The sequence below is a fragment of the Meleagris gallopavo genome, chromosome 6 (genome assembly GCF_905368555.1).
Source record: "Meleagris gallopavo chromosome 6, MGAL_WU_HG_1.1, whole genome shotgun sequence".
In the NCBI taxonomy this organism is placed as follows: Eukaryota; Metazoa; Chordata; class Aves; order Galliformes; family Phasianidae; genus Meleagris; species Meleagris gallopavo.
The window spans coordinates 2,644,512-2,664,458 of NC_139409.1; the positions used below are offsets into that span (position 1 = coordinate 2,644,512).

The 19,947-nt window shown below is 42.7% G+C and overlaps 1 protein-coding gene across 1 annotated transcript in view; it reads left to right on the forward strand.

Annotated features, from left to right (window-relative positions):
• WNT9A (Wnt family member 9A) overlaps window positions 1-12,261 on the forward strand; it is a 56,310-nt gene extending 44,049 nt beyond the window's left edge. Inside the window, exon 4 of the mRNA XM_085226892.1 lies at window positions 5,330-12,261. Coding sequence (XP_085083018.1) covers window positions 5,330-5,803 — 474 coding nt within the window. The 3' untranslated portion in view covers window positions 5,804-12,261. The remainder of the gene's footprint in view (window positions 1-5,329) is intronic.
• Window positions 12,262-19,947: the final 7,686 nt, after the last annotated feature.

Below are 19,947 nucleotides of genomic sequence, written 5' to 3' on the forward strand. Positions count from 1 at the left end.
ATAGCAATGCTCTGCTGTGATCCCTTTTCCCTATGGCTCTTATAAAGGCATTTGGGCAGGCGGTCCTGCGGTGCTATCTAATTTCCTCAGAGCAACAAGCACCAATAAAGACAGTCCAGTCTTGCTGTATCATAATTGTTTTCCTCATTGTGCTTTTGTCGGTATTTGCTATTCTCACGACGAGATCAATAGGGGTTTTTGTTCCCAAGTCAAACAAACTGATTTGCTTACAGAGCTTTATTTTCCTCCCGAACTGCCATCCTATTTGTGAGACTACCAGAGCAGGTGGTTGCTCAGAGTGGGAGGACATAATTTCAATGTGTGATGCTATCCTGTCCCACTGGTTGTATTTATTCAATTTCATTTTCATAGTGGAGTATTTCTAGAGCATATAACACGATAAGGATTTAAATGTCCCAGGGTGTTGCTCCTTCTTTCTGAGCTGCTGTGACTCTGCTGATATGCGGTTGCCGTGGTGTTTAAGACATGGCATGAAATGTTTGGCACTTTGGATTTAAGCTAATACATACATGTGACAAGCATGCACACGGCTGCTCAGCATTGCACAGATGAAACATGGTTATTTAATAAGTGGTGATGTCGTGTGCATTGTAGGACAGGGTCATGTCTCTGTAGGATGGAGGCAGATGGGCTCTGAACTGTGTGGCTGCCTCGAACAGAGAAGAGGAGCTACCTTGATTCATAGAATCATTACGATTGGAAAAGACTACTATGATCATGTCATCTAACCATTAACCCATCACCACCATGCCCACTCAGCCATGTCACTAAGCTTGTGTTAGTCTTTTTCTGCCTTCTGCCTCCTAGACTTTTTTGGTAGCAAGGGTGAATTAACTGAGACAGGGGAGGTTAAGTTAGATATTAGGAGGAAGTTTTTCAGCCAGAGGGTGGTGAGGCACTGGAACAGGTTGCCCAAGGAGGTTGTGGATCCCTGCAGGCATTCAAGGCCAGGCTGGATGTGGCTCTGAGCAGCCTGGTCTTCTGGTTGGTGACCCTGCACATAGCAGGGGGTTGGAACTGGATGAGCATTGTGGTCCCTTTCAACCCAGGCCATTCTATGATTCTATGAAATTATTCTAGCCTGGAAATCCTTCCAGGTTTGAAAGCATGGTGTAGACATTTACCCACCTGTCCCAGTGCTCAGATGGGAAAAGTTTCTCCAATGTTGCTGTGAGCAAAGTGATGGCATTTCACAAGGTCGAAGTGTCCTGTAAGTAGGAGCTGGATGTAAGTGTTTCTGATAGGACCATTCAACAAGAGGTGGAGAGTCTTTGGAAGCTGGAGAATGAGATAGGAAATAGAAAGGCTTTGCCAAGATTCATTTTGGCTTGTGGGTGGCAAGGTGCCTGTAGGCAGCAGTTCTCCATCACACGTCGCCTTGAGGAGCTGGGTTGCGACTGACAGCAGCAGAGGAGGCAGTCTGGGGAAGATATTTTTCTAGGATTTTTCATTATAACTGCCTCGTAATATTCTTGAGCTCTTCCCTGCCCTTCATGAGAAGCTTTATGGGATGGTTGGGATGCACCACAGTTGCACAGTGGGCATATGAAAATCCACATGCTGGATTTTGTGAGCTGGTGCATTCATGAGAATAGAGACAATGAAAACTTTTTATACTTGGGTCCATCAGTGCATGACACCCAAGTTCTTCCAGCCACTAGTCGATGAAGAGCTAGGAGTGGGCCAGGAAAAATAAAAGAATGGACTTATTCATTAGGGGATTTGTTCATTGGTATTTAAGTCCAAAGACTTTCCTAAATATATGCACCTAGTAAAATTTGAGATGCCCTGGCAGATATGTCTGGAGAGGCAGCTGGTGGCAAAGTACAATGTTTTACAGTGCCTGAAGTAACATTAGATGCAAATTTTTAGACACCTGAATTGTACTCTGAGGATGAGATTCTGCTCACATGTTCTCATATCTAAGTTTATGTGCTTCCCTGAGAGCAGAGTTTTGAAGCTCCTGTTAGCGAGCAGAAATGTGGTCAGCACAGCCGTGGGAACCTGGAGAGATGTTCAGCTGAGCCCGTGAAGGTGACTGCTGCCCTTTAGGCTGCCCTGCCTGCCTTGGCTATAGTGAATTGGATGGGAGTTGAGAGATGTTTCTCAAATGTAGGCCGGATATCTGCCTTGGTGAGGTCAACCCTGGCTGGATGTTGTGATTTAGATGTCTAAACCAACGTGCCTAAACCTACATGCCTATTCCTACTTGAAGGTCTCAGGCCACCTGCTAGCTGCTGATCCATTGGAATGTGGATTTCCAACACGTATCATGCCACATTTGCCAGCCCCATGTGCTGCCTTGGGTACCTGATGGTATTCGTGTATTCGTGCCTTGAGTGCCAGCTCTCCCACTGAGCTTTGGAGAGGTGTCTGTTGGCAAGAATAACCCTGTGTTTGAGTTCCCACCCTTCATTTCATGTCTGCGCCTTGTTCACCCAGCTCTAAATCCAGCCACGGACTGCGGGTACCAGCTGAGCCAAGTCTTCTTGGTTGCTTGCTTTCCCATCTCTACACAATGGCATTCATCTCTTTTTCCAGGTGGAGCAGATGCACATGGGTGCTGGGGGTGGTGAGAGGGTTGAGAAAAGCCTGAACAGAAGAATGAGTGCAGTGTGTAGCTCTTCTGCAAGTATCTCAGCAATGTTGCCCATTTTGCTGATGGCTTGGGCGTGAAATCAGGTATAGGAGCTTTGTTTCACATGAGCTCAGCTCTCACTTCTGGACAACCAGTGCAATGTGACTTTATGTGAGGGAAAACATGGGTGAGGATTGCTGTTTTGTTGTGTGTTTTTTTTTTCTTCTTTTCTTGGTGCTGAAATGTGTTCTGTACGCTCTTGTCTAACATTGTGGGATTTCTTGCAGAGTTGGCTAGACGCTTTGGCACGCAAAGCGTGACAAGCCCCTAACCAAGCTGGTCCAGCTGAGTACTATAAGCAGTAACACATCTCTCTCTGTAACCCATCACTTGTTTGAATGCTACTGTGTATTATTGGATTGCATTTGAAAAGGTCTTGGCTGTCACAGGAATGAAGTGTGACCATTGGCCGGGCTTTGCTGAAGGACGTATTATGCATAGTGTCTTTCTAAAAATGTCTCTGTAATATCAGGATTGGGCCAGACCCCAACTCTGAGTCCATGACCTATTGCACATTTGTACATGGTGCTCAGCAGGACTCATGTAGCCAAATAATTAAGAACCGCATGGTCAGGAAATGGATTGGAGCCAGTCCTCTGCTGTCATGAGGCCTTAATGTAGGCAGATGCCATAATGGGCTGAGGGGGAGATTTTTTTCTTTTTTAGAAACCATAGATGCCCCAGTGTAGGGCTTTTCTCAGCAGTACCTCGACAGGAGGCAGCTCTATAAAACAGACTCTGTTCTAGATGGCTATTTTAAGAGGTGGTTATACTTCAGCCATTTAAAGTCAAAATGTAAACGATTTTGGTGGGAGGGAGAGCTATAAATATCTGCTTATAATCTGTGGGCAAAATACAGGTTATCTGTGACAGTCCTGACATGCCTGCTCTAATGTAGCCCATGGGCTAGTACTAGGAGTAAACCCTTCTCTGGGGAAGCTCAGGGAAAGCATTCATGGAATAACCCAAGTTGGAAGGGACTCATACGAATTGTAGAGTCCAACATCATCCAGATGCCATTTAGAAGAAGATGGATATGCTCTTTATTGCCAAGAAATATCTTTATTGCAGCCTAATTTGAAAAGGGTACTTCTTTAGCATCATTTGGCTTATGGACATATGGTCTTCTGTGGCATTTAGGAAGATGGTACTATCTCTTTTTGAACTGAGTAACGAATGAATAACTCTCTGCATTCATCTCTTTCCTTCCTGATACTGTGCTTACTTTCCATGCTGCTGCTTCTGTTGAAAATAACCTATTTCCCTCCTCTCCCCTCCACATACCATAGTTCTACAAGTTCTTCCTTTTGTATTTATGCTTTGTGCTAGCTCTGTGCAAGATGTCCCCATGCAAGATCTGGGCATCTTCCTATATGTAGAATGACTTACATTTTGGAAGCAAGTCACACATGCTTAGTTCCTGATATCTTGGACAAATTATTTCCCTCCTATAGAGATCTGTGAGATAATTCTTATTTGGATAAATGTATATATATAAGTTAAAAAACAAACAAAAAAATGTACAAATATATGAAGAAAGAATTTGAAACTAAGCCTTGCCTTTAATAGTTGCAGACAAGAGGTATGAGCAGACAGAGTTCAACGTAGCGGTACTGATGTGGAGGGTCCACTTCATTTTCCAGTGATCTAATGCTTTCCTTTTCTTTTCTCCACTGTCAGTTTGAAGACCTCAGTACTAAGTGCTTTAATTCTTTTATTTTATTTTATTACTTTTTTTTTTTTTTTTTTTTTTTTTAATGCTTGATGTAGGGCAGCTTCTGTGTATACAGGATCGGGTAGGTAGTACAACCTTTAGTGCACGAGGTCTGTTCTCATAGCCAGGACTGAAAGTTTAACACCCCCTTACCTCTCTGCAGGGTGTCTGCCCCATATTCTTTGCAGAAGTTGTGCGGGATTGAAGACTCTGCTCCCCCAGTCCTCCCTGAGGCCACCACCCCTGTCACAGTCCCTGCTGGGACTATGTGATGGGGACTCCTCACTGCTACTTAGATCTTTTGTGTTGCCTTGAAACTGGCTGTGTGAGAAGCCAAATTCCTCTTCCTATCAGCTACATGAAGATTTTTCCTTGCTGATGAAGTAAACTGGGTGGGATGCTATGCCTTGCTGTTGCTGGAAACAGCTTAAGTGCATTTCCACTGAGCCTGTGATGCTAATTCAGAGCTACATGGGTTTAAGGTGGTGATGTTGTGTGTTGTGCACACAACACACATTCTGGAGTGCCCTTGCCTCTCTGTGGGGATTCCAGCAGCACTCTCATCCTTTTCTTCGTGAAAGCAACTCAACTTTTCTACAGTTTAACTCCTTGTTCTTATTAAAAATGTATAAATAAGCATTAAAATATGTATTAATTCTTGGCTGTGTAAGATAAATGTCAGTACTGAACAGTCTTTGAATGCTTTAGTAGTGTCACTGACTACCCATGTAAGGCAGTATTCTGGCAGGTGTCATTTCTGGAAACTGAGATCCTTCTCAAGAGTGTTGAGTGTTTTCTGTCTTCCAGCAGATGGTTTTTGTGTTGTTATCCTCTCTGTGTTCCAGAAGTCTTCTTCTAATAAATGTGTTTTTTTTTCTTTGTTTGTTTTTTTTTGCTCTATGCTTTGATTTCTCTCCCCATAACTGATTCTCTTTTGGGGATGTGTGTGTCTGCAGGTCATCAAAGCTGGTGTGGAGACAACTTGTAAGTGCCACGGTGTGTCTGGGTCCTGCACCGTCCGAACGTGCTGGAGGCAGCTCTCTCCATTCCACGAAATAGGGAAGCAGCTGAAGCAGAAGTACGAGACGTCGCTCAAAGTGGGCAGCACTACCAACGAGGCCACGGGGGAAGGAGACATTTCCCCACCCAAGAAATCCATCCCCGGTCACAGTGATCAAATCCCAAGGACTACGGATCTTGTCTACATTGACGATTCCCCAAGTTTTTGTCTGATGAGCAGATACTCGCCCGGGACTTCAGGAAGGAAATGTTATAAAGACAAGAACTGTGACAGCATCTGCTGTGGGCGAGGGCACAATACGCAGAGCCGGGTGGTCACTCGGCCATGCCAGTGCCAGGTCCGTTGGTGCTGCTACGTGGAATGCAAGCAATGCACCCAGAGAGAGGAGGTTTACACCTGTAAAGACTGACACATCTTCTGCCTGACGGCAACCCTCGGCGGCGGGCGATCACGATCTATGAGAACTACATATGGAGACAAACAGGGTTTGATTGACCTTCTGGGATCTGAAAGCTATGTTGAGACATAAGCACTTTGTAGGGTACAGGTGACCCAGCTGTGTTGCTGTTTTGTTTTTGTTTTGTTTTGTTTTTTTTCCTGTAGACTGAATTCTAATGAGGTCCAACCATGTGGAAATAAGTGCCTGTCACACTGGGGCTAGACACCAGTTGACCTTTACCTTCGTCGTCCATGCAATTGGATGGATCATTTCTCCTTGGAACATCATGATTGTTTCATCAGTCCTCCATGAACTTCTGAGCTGATAGATTCTTTCTGGAATAATTAACCTATATTGCTTTATTCCTGAAGCTTACCCAGCGGCTTAGAGAGCTGGACAGATTTAAAAAAAAAGAAAAAAAAAGAAAAAAAAAAAGAAAGATCTTTCTGCTTTGAGTGCAAAGATATGAAAAGTAGTCATTTTTTCCCTCTTCTAAAGCTAAGGAGAAGGAAGGGTGCGGTAAGCAAAAACAGCCCTTGTAGAGTTTGTTCCTCTAATGACACTTCTGCACATCCAGCAAACAAGGCTCTGACAAAGAGGCCCACTTGGATGGTAAGCTTTTTAATGACAGCTCCATATCCACGTGCTTTAATCACTAAATACAGTCGGGTCCACCATGTTGCAGATGGCAATATATCCAAGAAAGAGGTTGGGAAGACATTATGATACCAGATGTGCCTGTCCCCTTCAGTCCTTCAGTCATGTTATTTTTTTTTCATACAATTTCTTCAAATGCAGTTCCTTCAGCACTATCACTGTCTTAATTTTTATTTAAAAAACAAACAAACAAACCACTAAATAATTTTATTTTCCCTTTGTGCATGGCATTTTTCTCTCCTCTTCCCACCTCTTAATGATTGAATTCACCTGTGGAAATTGCTTCAGAAATCGAAACTGGAACTTTTTAGTCTTATGTCAGCTGAATTTGGACATGTGTTTTTGAGCAGGACAAGAGAAATTCCAGTGCATCTTGGAACGCAGCAACGTCTTGCATTGTATAGCAGCTGTTTTGGACTGGATCGGACCTTTGGAGGATTTGACTTTTCTTTTACTAGGTCATCATTCCATTTACTCTTAACTACAGCAGTGGTACATGACACAAGCTGTATGTAGTAAACCCTATGACCTTAAGATTTGCTTTAACCACTAGATTGAGAACTGTATTTTAAAAATACAGTTGCCAAATGGTAACCAACTGTTGGATTTGGAACATCTTATCAACGCAAAGACAACCCAGCAAGTGGCCAGAGAAGCCAGAAGTCAACTGCAGAGGTAGATTGCTCTGACGCTGTGAAATAGATGACAATCTTCAGCAGTTCTTTTTCCTTTTGAAGAGGATATTTTCAATCCAGGACTCAATGCAATAATATCTATTAGTCATATAAAAGTGCTCCTGGGATTGGAAGTGGCTGATGAATGCCTCAACAAAGCTTTCTGAGGAAACACTGGAGAGCGGAGGGCATTGTATTGTATTTTTATATCAGCTTTTGATTGTCCAGTAATAGCAATTTCCACCCATTTTATACTGACCATTGATCTGGTTCTCAAAAGAGGAAAGCTGGTGGAGTTTTTCAAGTAGTAGTAGAGGTTGGCCAAGCAAAAAGAGAGCAGTTTTTCAAGATGGACCATTATTTTTCACATTATTTTTCAAGGCATTGTGTTGTTTTCTTTTTCTTTTTCTTAACTTTTTTTTTTCTTTTTTTTTTTTTCTTTCCCCAAACAATAGCCACTAATATTTAAGCTGTTTATGTGCATCTACTGGGAGGAAAAAAGATTTTTTTTTTTTTTTTTCTTGGTAACAGATAACTGCAGCCCAACCTGACTTATTGGCATCAAATCCAGAGGTAGGGAACTCAGGAGGGACAGGAGGTTACTTTTAGTAGTGCTGTGGTCCTGCAAAGTAAAGCATACTGGCTCTTTTTTGATATTTGTTTATTTGCTGTACAAATCTGGAGATTGTGGTAGTGCTGTAGAAGGAGTAATCCACACAAGGAGTGGTGCACACACAGTATTTGTCCCTTCCACCACGACAGATGCCTGGTGGAGCATCCGACACAGAGGTTTTGCAGGAAGGTCTTATGGCTTCTGGGAGATGCACCTCTTTGAAAGTCACTCGCAAGCAGTTTATCTAATGGTTTAAAAAATAAACTGACTAGAAACCTATTATTCAGTGTCTGCATGCGAGTATGTATCTACACTCATGCAGACACATAAATAAATATATAAAGATTGAACGAACGTTTATTTATTTTAAAGCCCTTCAGAAGGACCTTCTTATGGTTTCAATGTGGTATTGTGTTAAATTCTTTCTCCCTCTCTCTCACACGCACACACACATGTGCATATGTGCAAACTCTTCGTTTCATTTTTGTGTGTGTGTGCTAGAATAGCTCTTCCCCTCCAAAGTAAGGCTGGATCCAAACCTGCTCAAAACATGAGGGTTTTTGGATCTGAATTACTATTTCTGGCCCAGTTCTTTCTTTAGATATTTGTTCTTTGTTAAATATCGGGCCACAATTTATGTGCATTATTATTATTATTATTAATTATTATTATTATTATTGTTATATTTAAACCGTGGGCCTCATTTTCCTTCTTTTCACTGGTGTCTCTGTCTCCGTTGACCTCGCTGGAGTAACTCCACATTGCACTGGTGTGAGAGGAGAATGAGTCCCTAGATGCAGAAGAGAGGGCAGAGCTGGCATGGATATCATTGTAGAGAAAATACCTGTGTCTGTGGGATAGGGTAGCTTGGTGTGTTTGAGGGGGAGAGAGATGGGTGGGCAATGAGCAGGCTGCCAAAGCTAGACTAGAAGAACGAGGCAAAGAGTGAATGAACTACTGAGTGAAAGAGCTCTTCTGTGTATTATAATTCACGCACTGAAGCCTGGATGCTTTCTGTAAGTATTTAAAAAAAAAAAAAAAAAAAAAAAAAAACACCTAAAAACAAAGCAAACAAACAAATGAAAAAAAAAAAAAGCATTAAAAAAAAAAACAAACACACAAAAACAAATTGTATTTATGTTAATGTGGATATATTACTTGCCTGTTCTATATTGTAAATAGCAAGGTTTATTCTCCTGTGGTTAAAAAGAAATAATTATAAATGACTAAATAGTAGCGAGGCACATGTGTTAAATGTATAGGCAGTGTATAAAATGTACTAACACTCTGAAATCAGGAGAACTTGTCTTCTTGGCCTTTTGACCTAGGGTGGTAAAACATACGTGGGTTATTCCTCTTCTCCCCTCACCTTGTTGTGTGTGTTTCTTGGGTGGCACGGGGGGATGTTTAACTCCAGCATTTTCCGATGTTTGCCTTATCTTTGAAGAAAGAATTTGGGGAAAAAAACTTGTTTTGGAAGAATCCAATGGAGGTCGAGTGGCATTGAGGCACGTAGTAGGTAGAAGGAATATTGGTAAATCTGCTCAAAACTCTTTTGAAATCTTAGTCTGGGTTTTCTGCAGGAAACCCTGAAGGCCTCTGTCAGACACTGACTGCTTCCTTTGGGTTACAGCTGTTTCAAATTGGATTTTTCCAGAGAGGCTATTTCTACCCCCACGCCATTGGATCTCCAGTGCAGTTCGGTGAAATTGCTCATATTTGTAAAACTACTATAGGAGTCGATTTGGGCCCGGAATCTTTCATGATATCACTTCATAAAAACGAAACAAAACCAAAAACGAGTGCAAAGCAACTTTTTCTCTTCTTCCCCCCTCTCTGCCCCCAAGAAACAGATTTTTGCAGTAAATGTAACTGGAGAAGGATAGATGGGTGTAAGGGAGGTCTGTGGCTTCTGATCTCCTTTCACCTCCTATCCCCCCAAAGTGTCAAAGTGTTGGTTCTCCTGAGCTGATCCAGCAAGACTTGCAAGATCAGTTTTGGGGTGGGGTGGGGAAGGGGAGGGGGTGCAACCATTATTTATATAACTTTTTTATTATTTTTTTTTTTTTAAAGAGAAGTTAGCTGATGGAAGAATATTTTTATTGAATAGTGCATTTAGTTATGTCAGAAATATAAATATATATATATATAATATTTTTGTAAACAAGGCAAACTGAAAATGTTTGCTGTTTTATATTAGAATTTTCTATTAAAAGAAATAAAAAAAAAAAACCCCACACAAATAATTGTTGCACCCGTCATCTGTTTTTTAACAAGCTTCTATTCTGTGTGATTGACTCGTATATATTGGATGTGAAGATGTGCAAAACAAATCCTCAACGTTACATTCTCATTGTCTTCCAGCTCCCAGAAGACTCCATTTGGTGAAATGAGATATGTTTAAAGGGGATTTTTCTTTATGGACACTGAAAATGAATTATGGAGATGAACAGAATCGATACTTGCAATTAAAATGCAAAAAAAAAAAAAAAAAAGCCCCTACCCTGAAACCTGAAGCTTTTGATTCTTAGTTGTGCTTATTGGTCTTGGCATAGCTTTGGAGGGAGGAAATCCTATTTGCAATAACTAAATATTTGCCATTGATCTCAAGTTAGGCTGGGAAGAATGCATTCTACAAGGGTAGCTGGAAAGAAAGCATCTGAGTGAGTAGGAAGTTTAAAAGGACAGGACCAAATTCAAGGCTTGGTCTAACAGAAGTGATTTGCATCAATTTGAATGTAAAACTGGGGAGCTGGAGCAGTTCAGGAAGCCTGTTGTTCAACTTTAGAAGCCAGGGATGAGCTGTGGAGCATCTGTTTTCCAGAGCTGGTTTGGAGATTCGGGCAGTGGAGAAACAATTTCTGAGGATTATTCATGGTTGGCCAGCTTGTCCATGTCTGCCTTCCTTCATCCCAGGTCTTGAATTTCTTCGTTAATCATTTTTCAGCTGCCCTACTTTAGCCAATGTATGAGAAGAAATTAGGTTGGTTTGGCCATAGTAGGGTTGGGTGAGAATCCAGATGAAGGGACAGATTTCTCAAGGGTACTTTCATGGTGTAGATGCTCCTTAAGGTAATTATCTGGCAGATTACAGTGCCTGTGAAAAATTCCTCGCTTGCTGTTGCAGTAAAATTAGATCTATACTGTACTTGCTGAAACAGGTGCAGCAAAGCTCTGCGTTCCCAGTCTTTTTGGTTCTGCATGCACATCTGGTAGGCAGGGTCTGGCTTTCAGGGTCAGCTTGTCCCAGCCTTGTTTTTAAGGATGCTAACTAGGTGATGACTTTTGGAGAGCAGTGTTTTCCTGCAAAATGAATAATGCATTTTATGACCATTGCTGTCTGTGTAACTCAGAGGAGGCTCAATATGGCACAGGATCAGGCCTGTAAAAGTCTGGTCATTGCTGAAGCGGTCTAGCTTAGTTCCGTAAATATTATTAACGGTAACCTTTTCAATTCCATTGCTACTAATGAAGGCTGGATTTGACCAAGCTATTTACAGATTCCAGGAAAGAGAATGTGTCTAAACAAAAAGCAGTGAATTTCTAGAGTTTGTGGGAGGGAAGGAAAAGAAAATGGATATGGCAAACATCTTTTAGCTCTGGCATCATAATAGGTTTCCTGTAACTGTTTCTTCACAGCTAGCGAGTGAAGAGAGTGAAAGTGAAGACCATAAACGATTCAGACACATGAAAATTCAGCAGGCTAGCAGGGAATATATCTGAACAAGACATCTTGTCATTTGCTGTTGGGTGTTTTCAGAAATGGGCAAACCCCTGCTCATCAGCATGTGACAAGGGGACGTGATGGAACACCCTCACCAAATTTTCCCATTCATCTTGGGCTTGCTCAGGACAGTCAGGAGAGGTGCTGACATGCTTGGTGTAGTGGGATGTTTGCAACTGGCCTGAAATCATCCCCCTTTAGTGAAGGAAATTGTTGAAAGCTTGCCCTGGCTCTGTCTGCAGTCAGTGTAGGCAACTCAAGAAAGTGTTTCGGCCAATGTGAAGGTGCCAGTTTCTCCCAGCTGATAACAGGATAAGCAGGGATAAAATGTAGAGATGTGGAGGTGAACTCAGGACTAAGCAAGGTCATGCTTGGAAAACCCTGCTAAGCTCCCCTTAGGTATGAACCCATTTGAAGGAGCAATTGCCAAATCAGATGGGAATTTTGCCTTGTTCCTTTGAGACTTGAATGTAAAGTCTAGGATTTGTTTTGCACGCTTGGGATGGTATTTCCTTTTAAAGGGAGGTGGGAATACTAACATGAAGGATTAGTATTTTTCTTTTTGTTTTTTTTTGTTTTTTTTTTTTTGTTTTTCCATTGTCTTATGGGAGCCTAAGTTATTTTTCTCTACCTCATATGTACAGCTTGTAGGTATAAATCTGATTCTGAGTGACTGTTAAGAATGTATTTAAGTTATTTAACATCTTTGTATAACAAAAAAGCCAGAACAAATGAAACAATAAATGTATTTTAAATTATACTTGAAGCGTGCTCCTCTTTCTTCACACTTGTTGAAAACAGTCTAATTTCTGTGGTTGTAGGAGCACTTGTACCTCTTTCAGCATTATGCCTAACCTCTTGTCTTGGAACCAACCTGTACCTGTGGCTAATGCAAGCCTTGAAATGCTGGACTTCATGGGTGCATGGGTGATTTGGTTTTGCAAAGCCTTGGAGAAACAGCACTGTGCCCATACGTACATGCATGCATGTGAGATACTGCTTTCCTGTGCCACAGATGTTCAGTGGTTCACAGATGTGATATTTTTTCATGAGGATAAGAGGAAGATGAGAAGTTAACCAGTAGCCACTTGAGGTCCAACTGATCGTGCAAGCTGTCTAAAAGCAAACCAACCAAGTAACAAGAACAGAACCAATCCCAAACCAACTCTGGAGTAGACCACAAGTGTGGCTGAGGTCTTGTTGAAAGAGTAGGTGATGGACTATGAAGCAAGAAGCTACTTAGCTTAACGTGCTACAGTTGAGGCAAGCAACCAGGCACAAACACTCCTGTCATCTTCCTCAGCACTTAAGTAACCATGTTAACTTAAAGCATCTTCATGGAGTGGGGTAAAAAATAAAGAAGCATGTAACCTGCAGTAGGCAGTTCAGCTGGCAGGAGGTGGCTTCCTATCCTGCAGCAACTTCATGTGGCCAGGTACTCATCCTCATAGGTTTGGCACTCTGTTGGGGCAGCTAAATGTGGTGCAGACGATTCAAAACTCAAGCAGAAAGCCAACCCAAGATGTTCAGCAATTGGGTGAGACCTATAAAAGGGCTATGGTGCTACTGAAGGTGCACTGGAAGACCTTGAAAACTCTAGATTGTGTCTCCAAAGTGCTTCACAAAGTTTGAGTTATCCAGTTCTGTGTGTTCTTCCTGTGTGCGCACAAATTCTTGCATTTATTTTACCTCCCTTATACCAATCTCATTTTCCACAGTGGTGCAGCACTCACATACAGGCCTTTAACCAAAGTTCTACAAAATGGCTCCTCAGTACTTTTTACACTCATTGTTGTCTGTCCTCAGAGATGATGATTTCTTCAGTCTAGTACTTCACTCGTGTTGGCGTACAGTGCACTTTATTGCACTCTTTCTCACAGCTTACTAGCTACAGCTGAAGGAGAGGTACATTAAATCAGTGAGATGACCCTCTATAACCAATGAGCCTTCCATTTTTTTTTTGCTCTGTGTTGCTTTGCCTGTTTAAAGCTTCAGCTGAAAGCTTTCAGTGCAGCAGCATTTGTAATAACCAAATCCTGCAGGCTGCCCAGAGAGCTGTGGATGTCCCATCCCTGCAGGTGCTCAAAGACAGGTTGGATGAGGCCTTGGGCATCCTGATTTGGTGGAGGTAACCAGCCCATGGCAGGGGGTTGGAACTGGGTCGGTTTTTAGGTTGCTTCCAAGCCAATCGTTCTATGATTCCATGAAATGTGATGTTCCCCTTGTTGAAAAAGGCACTGTGAAATCTGATTGTTTTTGCATGCACCACCATCCTAGAGCAGCTGACATCCCATAGGATGGTCTGATGGACTGCGGAGACCCTGAACAATGCTTTCTGCTTTAAACTTGATGCCTAATAAGAAGATTGATCTGCCTAAATGCAGATATTTATAGTATATATCTGGAGGAATATGGGCTGGTCACCTTCTGTGCCTCTTTTATTCAGTGGACACTGTATCTTTGCAGCCAGTGGAGCTGGGAGCACAATTCCTCATTTTTCAGACACCACGGGCCACCTTACATTGATCTTTATCAACTTTATCTCATTGATAGAGAGCTCAAGCATCAAACCTCACACACCCTCTCAGGAGGAATGCCTCTACAGAACTTCTACAGAATTCCACAAGGAATTCCATTCTTAGGAGCTCACAGATCATCTAAAATGAGATCATCTGAGCTAATCTGGTACAGGTGAGTTCTATTGTATGGTGGCAGAACTGAACAGGGCGATATCCATGAAGATATCAGCTGGTGTAGGTAAAGGATAGGCTATGTGATATAAGGGAAGGAGGGGTGAATTTACTCTGGATACGCTTGCATGAATGAAATCATTTGGTCACAGACAGAAACAAAAGGAGGAGTAGGTGCTAGGGCTCGCTTTTTGCTGGTGTTACAAAATGTGGCACTGTGAGTGCTCCTCAGCTGCCCCCAGACCAAATCAGGATGAGAATGACCACCACCAAAGTCTGAGCAACCTGGCAGATATTTGACCTGATGTTTGGCCCTGGTGATTGTAAGCAAGAAGAGTGGTTGATTGGAAGTAATAGGACTGGAGATAGGAGATCCATGATACTACTTTCCATCTACTGCCCATCAAACCCTGCAATAGACCTCCCTGGCTCCTTGGTCTTCCTGTTGATCTTGCATTACGCTTCCTGCCAGTTGGGTAGTGAGAAATCTCAGGCTTGAAACCTCACAGCCAGCCTCCGCCAGACCCTTAAAGAGCTGCTAATGTGAGTCGTAAAGCCGCAGTAGCCTAGGATGTAGCAGCGTTTTGACAGCTGTTCCCACAGAGGAAGTGGGTGAAGCTAGAATGCATATTGTAAGAATATGGGATTAAAAATAATAATAAAAAAAAAAGTATCAAATGAGAAACTACACCTCCAGAAAAATAAAATGGGTTTCCTTTCCCCTTCTCTCCCATTATTTTCCTTAAGGCCATTGCTAGGTCTTCACAAAAAAGGTGGTTTCAGCATCCGTGGATGCACTGAGAAGCAGAGAAGCATGAGAACTAAAGAAAATCCAGCATAGAGCAAAAAATGTCTTCAGCTTAGACTGAAATTCTTCACGGTGAGGGTGGTGAGATAATGGTACAGGCTGCCCAGGGAAGCTGGAAGTGCAGGTAGTGCTCAAGGCCAAGTTGGATGGGAATTGGGCAAGCTGGGCTGGTGGAAGGTGTCCCTTCCAACTCAAAGTATTATGTGATTCTATGATGACTCTCTAATTCTAGGTGCACATCTGAGGGATGTGCACAGAGGGATGTGCCTTCTATAAAATTCTATGTGCTGCCAAGTTAGGAAACTGATGTACTGAACAGAGATGAATAGAAGAGAGCACTTGTATTTGTGAGCAAAAAAAAAAAAACAGCATGGGGAAAAAGAGAAAAAAATAAAAATGAGGAGTTCAAATTTTATACAGAGCTTCCCTTAAAACAAGCATGTATGATAAAAATCTGTCTTACATGGGCAATAAGGAAATAAATCTAATCACTGCGAGAAGAGATGGCATAGTCAGTTCTTATGTGTTGACTTACCACCATCAGTGATGTAATTCAAGGTCCACGGGGACTTTTGAATCCTAAAGGTCCTAATAGAGTTATTTAGAATAATGAAATGATAGAATCATTAAGGCTGGAAAAGACCACTAAGATCATCAAGTCCAACATCAGCCCACTCCCACCACGTCCAACAACTGCGTCCCTCAGTGCCACATCTCCAGGGATGGTGACTCCACCACCTCCCTGGGCAGCCTTTATGTGATGGGAAGCAGGCAGGGGACAACAGCATGGTTCATCAAGCTGTAGATGTCCCTGTTCATTGCAGGGTAGTTGGACTAGATGACCTTTGATGGTCCCTTCCAACTCAAATGATTCCATGATTGATGATTTTGTGTTTCTTCATTGATTCACTTCAAGCCTGGCTTGTACTAGAAGCTGTCTCCTCCACTCCTGCCAATTGCCAGTCTTGTAGGAAAAATCAAGGCTTGCTGGAGATGATGTTAAACATATGATTCCCTCACGTGCTGCTGGCTATAGTACTGGTGTGCTGCAGCCAGGGTAATAGAGGGGATAGCTGTCAGATGCAAAATAAAGCATTTCCCTTAGGACCTGGGTTATAAAGGTGCTCAGAAAAGCAGAGGAGCCATTTCACTTTCTATGTGCTCTCCTAGGTCATCTAGGCTGCTGCTTCCAGGAATCATATTGTCAGTGCAGTGAGCAGGATAGACTTTCTGGCTACACTTTCATGAGTTAATTCAACATAGCCCTGAAGCTGATGCCACCTGGCATAAAACAGTCCCCATCTAACCTATTAAATGATCTGGCCTTCCAGAACAAGGTGGCTCTGTTCAAAATGCCTCTTGGGAACAGTCCTTGGACTACACTAACATTTGATCCATGCCCATAAATTGCTTGGGTGTGTGCTTTTAACTTAACTAAAAGCAGGCTGGAGAATGTCTCATATTTTAACAATATACCCAACCAAGTTCCAGCACCCAGGAATGTTTTTTACCATTCTCTTTCTCCACAGACTGTTCACATCTTGTGTTATCTGTACACATGTGTATATTCATATACCCTCTACATTTCATGGCTGTCAGCAGTGACTATAAAAATGCCAAATCCAGGGACTGATATAAAACTTTCCTGAGTTAATAGGAAAATTGCGATGAACTCTGATCAGACTTTGAAATCCCTCATCCACGTAACTGACATCTTGGTGGGGTAGGCAATATCAGAACTACAGTCTGGAATCTGTCTTTTGGATCATTTTCAGTCTTTTCTTTGATAATTAACCACTGATAGAGAATCTCGAATGGAAACCTCTATGCTGAGCGGCTCCTGAATGAAGAGCCTATCCCAGCAATGCCTTCATTTATGGCCTTCTCATCTTCCCCAGGCAGCACTGGATACAAGGTGCTAATTGCAAGGGCACTCATCATAAATTATCGCCCATTTCTCCCCCTCACTTGCATGGAAGTATCCCTCAAGGGATTATGCTCATTAAAGCGGGACCAAATTCTATGTGAGCAATGCCCCAGGATGACTGGGCAGCCTGCTGGGAGGGGGAATAAAAAGAAAACAGAGGTCCTTGGGCACTAAGGTGTAAATATGAGGGAGCTCCAGCCCTGGGGAATCCTCCAACATCTGTTAGGAAAATCTGGCGGCTAACCCTACTTGATTGACTTGGAAGGCCAGAAGACTTTACTTGTCTGAGATTTCTTTTTTTTTTAGAGGATTAAAGATGAAAAAATGAACTTAGTTACTTCTAACAAGGAAACACATAGGAAAAAAATGCATAAAGAAGACATCTGAAACACTAGTGGAGGTCTTTATGTGATGGGGTATCTTTGACTGAATGGCAAAGTAACCCAGCCTTAGGCTGGTCTTCTATGAGGCCTTCCGTGTTCAAGAAAGTTCTCTTCTTGAACACCCTCAGGGACAGTGACCCCACCTCCTCCCTGTGCCAATGCATCTTCACTCATTTCCAAGCACACTGACTGATTCTTGAGTTAAGGGAAAGAGCGTGGCTCTTGCTCTGATGCTTTTGGTTGGAAATGCCATCTATGCTGTCCTCTGCCCTATGAGAGGGTGAGATGCGTATTTTGTGTTGCATCCTTGGGACCTTGTTGCTGCTCACATTGCTCCTTTCCCTTCCCAAAGTGATCAAGTGGGTGGAGGACACCGAGCCACGGCGAAATGCCTGGGGATCCTGTTGGGTGGAGGTTAGACTAGGACATCTGCTTTGCTGGCCTCCATCCACCTTTAGCTTAATATATACTTGGGCAGTTTATAGAGTAAGTGGGATTCCAGTTGGACGCAGCCTTTTTCAGAAGGATCAGTAGCATGACTTTGCCTCCTCCATTTTTCCTCCCTTCTTTGCACTGTATTTTCTCTCAGTGCTTTCATGAAAGTGTTTCTGAAGTCAGCATTAGCACTCTATAGCTTCTATAATTTCCTATGAAGACTTAACTTCTCACACCCTCATGTTTCTCATACCAGTGACCTCAGCTTCTGGCATGTATAAGCCAGGCCTGGTACTTGTAAGCTAGAGAAAGATCCCTGAAGGACACAAGGAGCCTTCCACAGAATGTTTTCAGAAAGTATATCCAACAATATTTGTAATCAGCTTCATGTTAAAAATCAAAGTATTACCTGTTTGGGACTTCTGCCTCTTAATTAGCTGTCAGCCAATCTCTGAGCTTGTTGCCAGTTGACAATTTTTTGATGTTTGGAAATCAGATGTTTAACATTATGAAAAATCAAATGCTTTTTTTTTTTTTTTTCCTCTCTTTTTTTGGACATCTTAAAAGATGAAGATTCCAGCATTTGAAGAAGAGCTGTAATTAATTCCTGCACCAAGATGACTAATGCTGTGCACTTGATCTTGTGCTACTGAGATTTTCTCTTCTTTCTTCTCACGCTCCTTCTCTTCCTCATTTCTTTTTCTATCCTTCTCTCATAAGATAACATAGCTAAATATCAACCGAGTGATATGGCAATTGCTGTTATGATTGCTGTAGCTGAAGAAGAGAAGGCTCAAAGGAGATCTCATTGTAGACTTAAAGGGAGCTTATAAGCAGGAGGGAAACTGACTTTTACAGTCGAAAAAGGAGAGATTTAGATTAGATGTCAGGGGGAAACTTCTCACTGAGAGCATGCTGAGGTATTGGCATGGGCTGCCCAGAAAAACTCCCCATCCCTGGGAGTGTTCAAGGCTGGGTTGGATGGGGCACTGGGCAGCATGATCTGGTACCCGATTTAGTGGTTGGCAACCCTGCCCATGGCATGGGTGTTGATCTTTGTGGTCCTTTCCAACCCAAGCCATCCTATGATTCTATGAAATCTGTGGACATGAGCTGTATTTTGGACCATAAGATGACCAAATCCTGGAGCAATCTTGATTGAGATTGGTATTTGATTTATTTAATGGCTTTGAAGTATCTTAGACTACTTCGTGCTACCTGGGGATGCCTCTATCAGTATCTTGTCTTTCTATAAGAAAGTATCTACAAGATGCTTCTCACTTGGTGAGAAGAGGCAAGCCAATGCCATGCAAAACGGGGGACACTCATGCAAACAGGCAGCCTCACAAACTGAACCCGCTGTCCCGTAAATCCAGCCAGGTGCCCACAGCACCAAACCCAAGTGTCCTTTTTGCCACCAGGTGGAGCTGGGAGAGAGCTCCTTGGAACAGCCAGCTGCCAACACCCTAAGATGATTGCTCAATCCTTGTGGCTAACCAAAAAAGTGGATTTTTTTGTTTGGTTGTTTGCATGTTATTCTACCCAACTCCCTGCCCCGGAAATTCATGTCTCTTGAAATTTCCTCCTGAAAATCAAAAAAAGGAGGGATGAGCTGGCATTTCATTTTCAAAAAATGAGCTCCCGCTGCGATGGGAAATCTGGCCAGTCCTCGTGATGGCTGACCATTGGCTGGAAGGAATAGTTGATGCAATGCAGTTCTTGCTGTTTATATTGCGCACAACCGCTAATTCAGCTCTGTGCTTCTGCCTGTGGTCACCTTGCTGGTTAAGATGGCCCAGTCAGATTTGCTGGGAGCAAGGCTGGGTCCACATTGGCCTTATGAAGTGTCTACCTGCTTCCCTTGTAGCTGCTTGGGTGACAGCTGCAGCAATGCTGGCTGGTTCTGTTATTTCTGCCCTGAGCTGCAGTGCATGGAAGCGCTCTGCTGACGCACTTCTCCCATCTACAAGAGGCTCTTAAGTGCAGTAGACACTGAGACAGTTTCTCCCACTTACCAGCTTACAGGAGCCACTCAAAGCTCCGTGCTGTGCCTCTCCTGCAGTCTCTCCTTTCCCTGCCACAGTGCTTGGATCTGAGTTCAGAGTGGTGGTCAAACACAGACCCAATTTACGTGAAAAAAATCAGCTGTGGATATCCTCAGTACTTCGTTTCCTCATTCACTGTATTAAACTGCTGCTTTGCG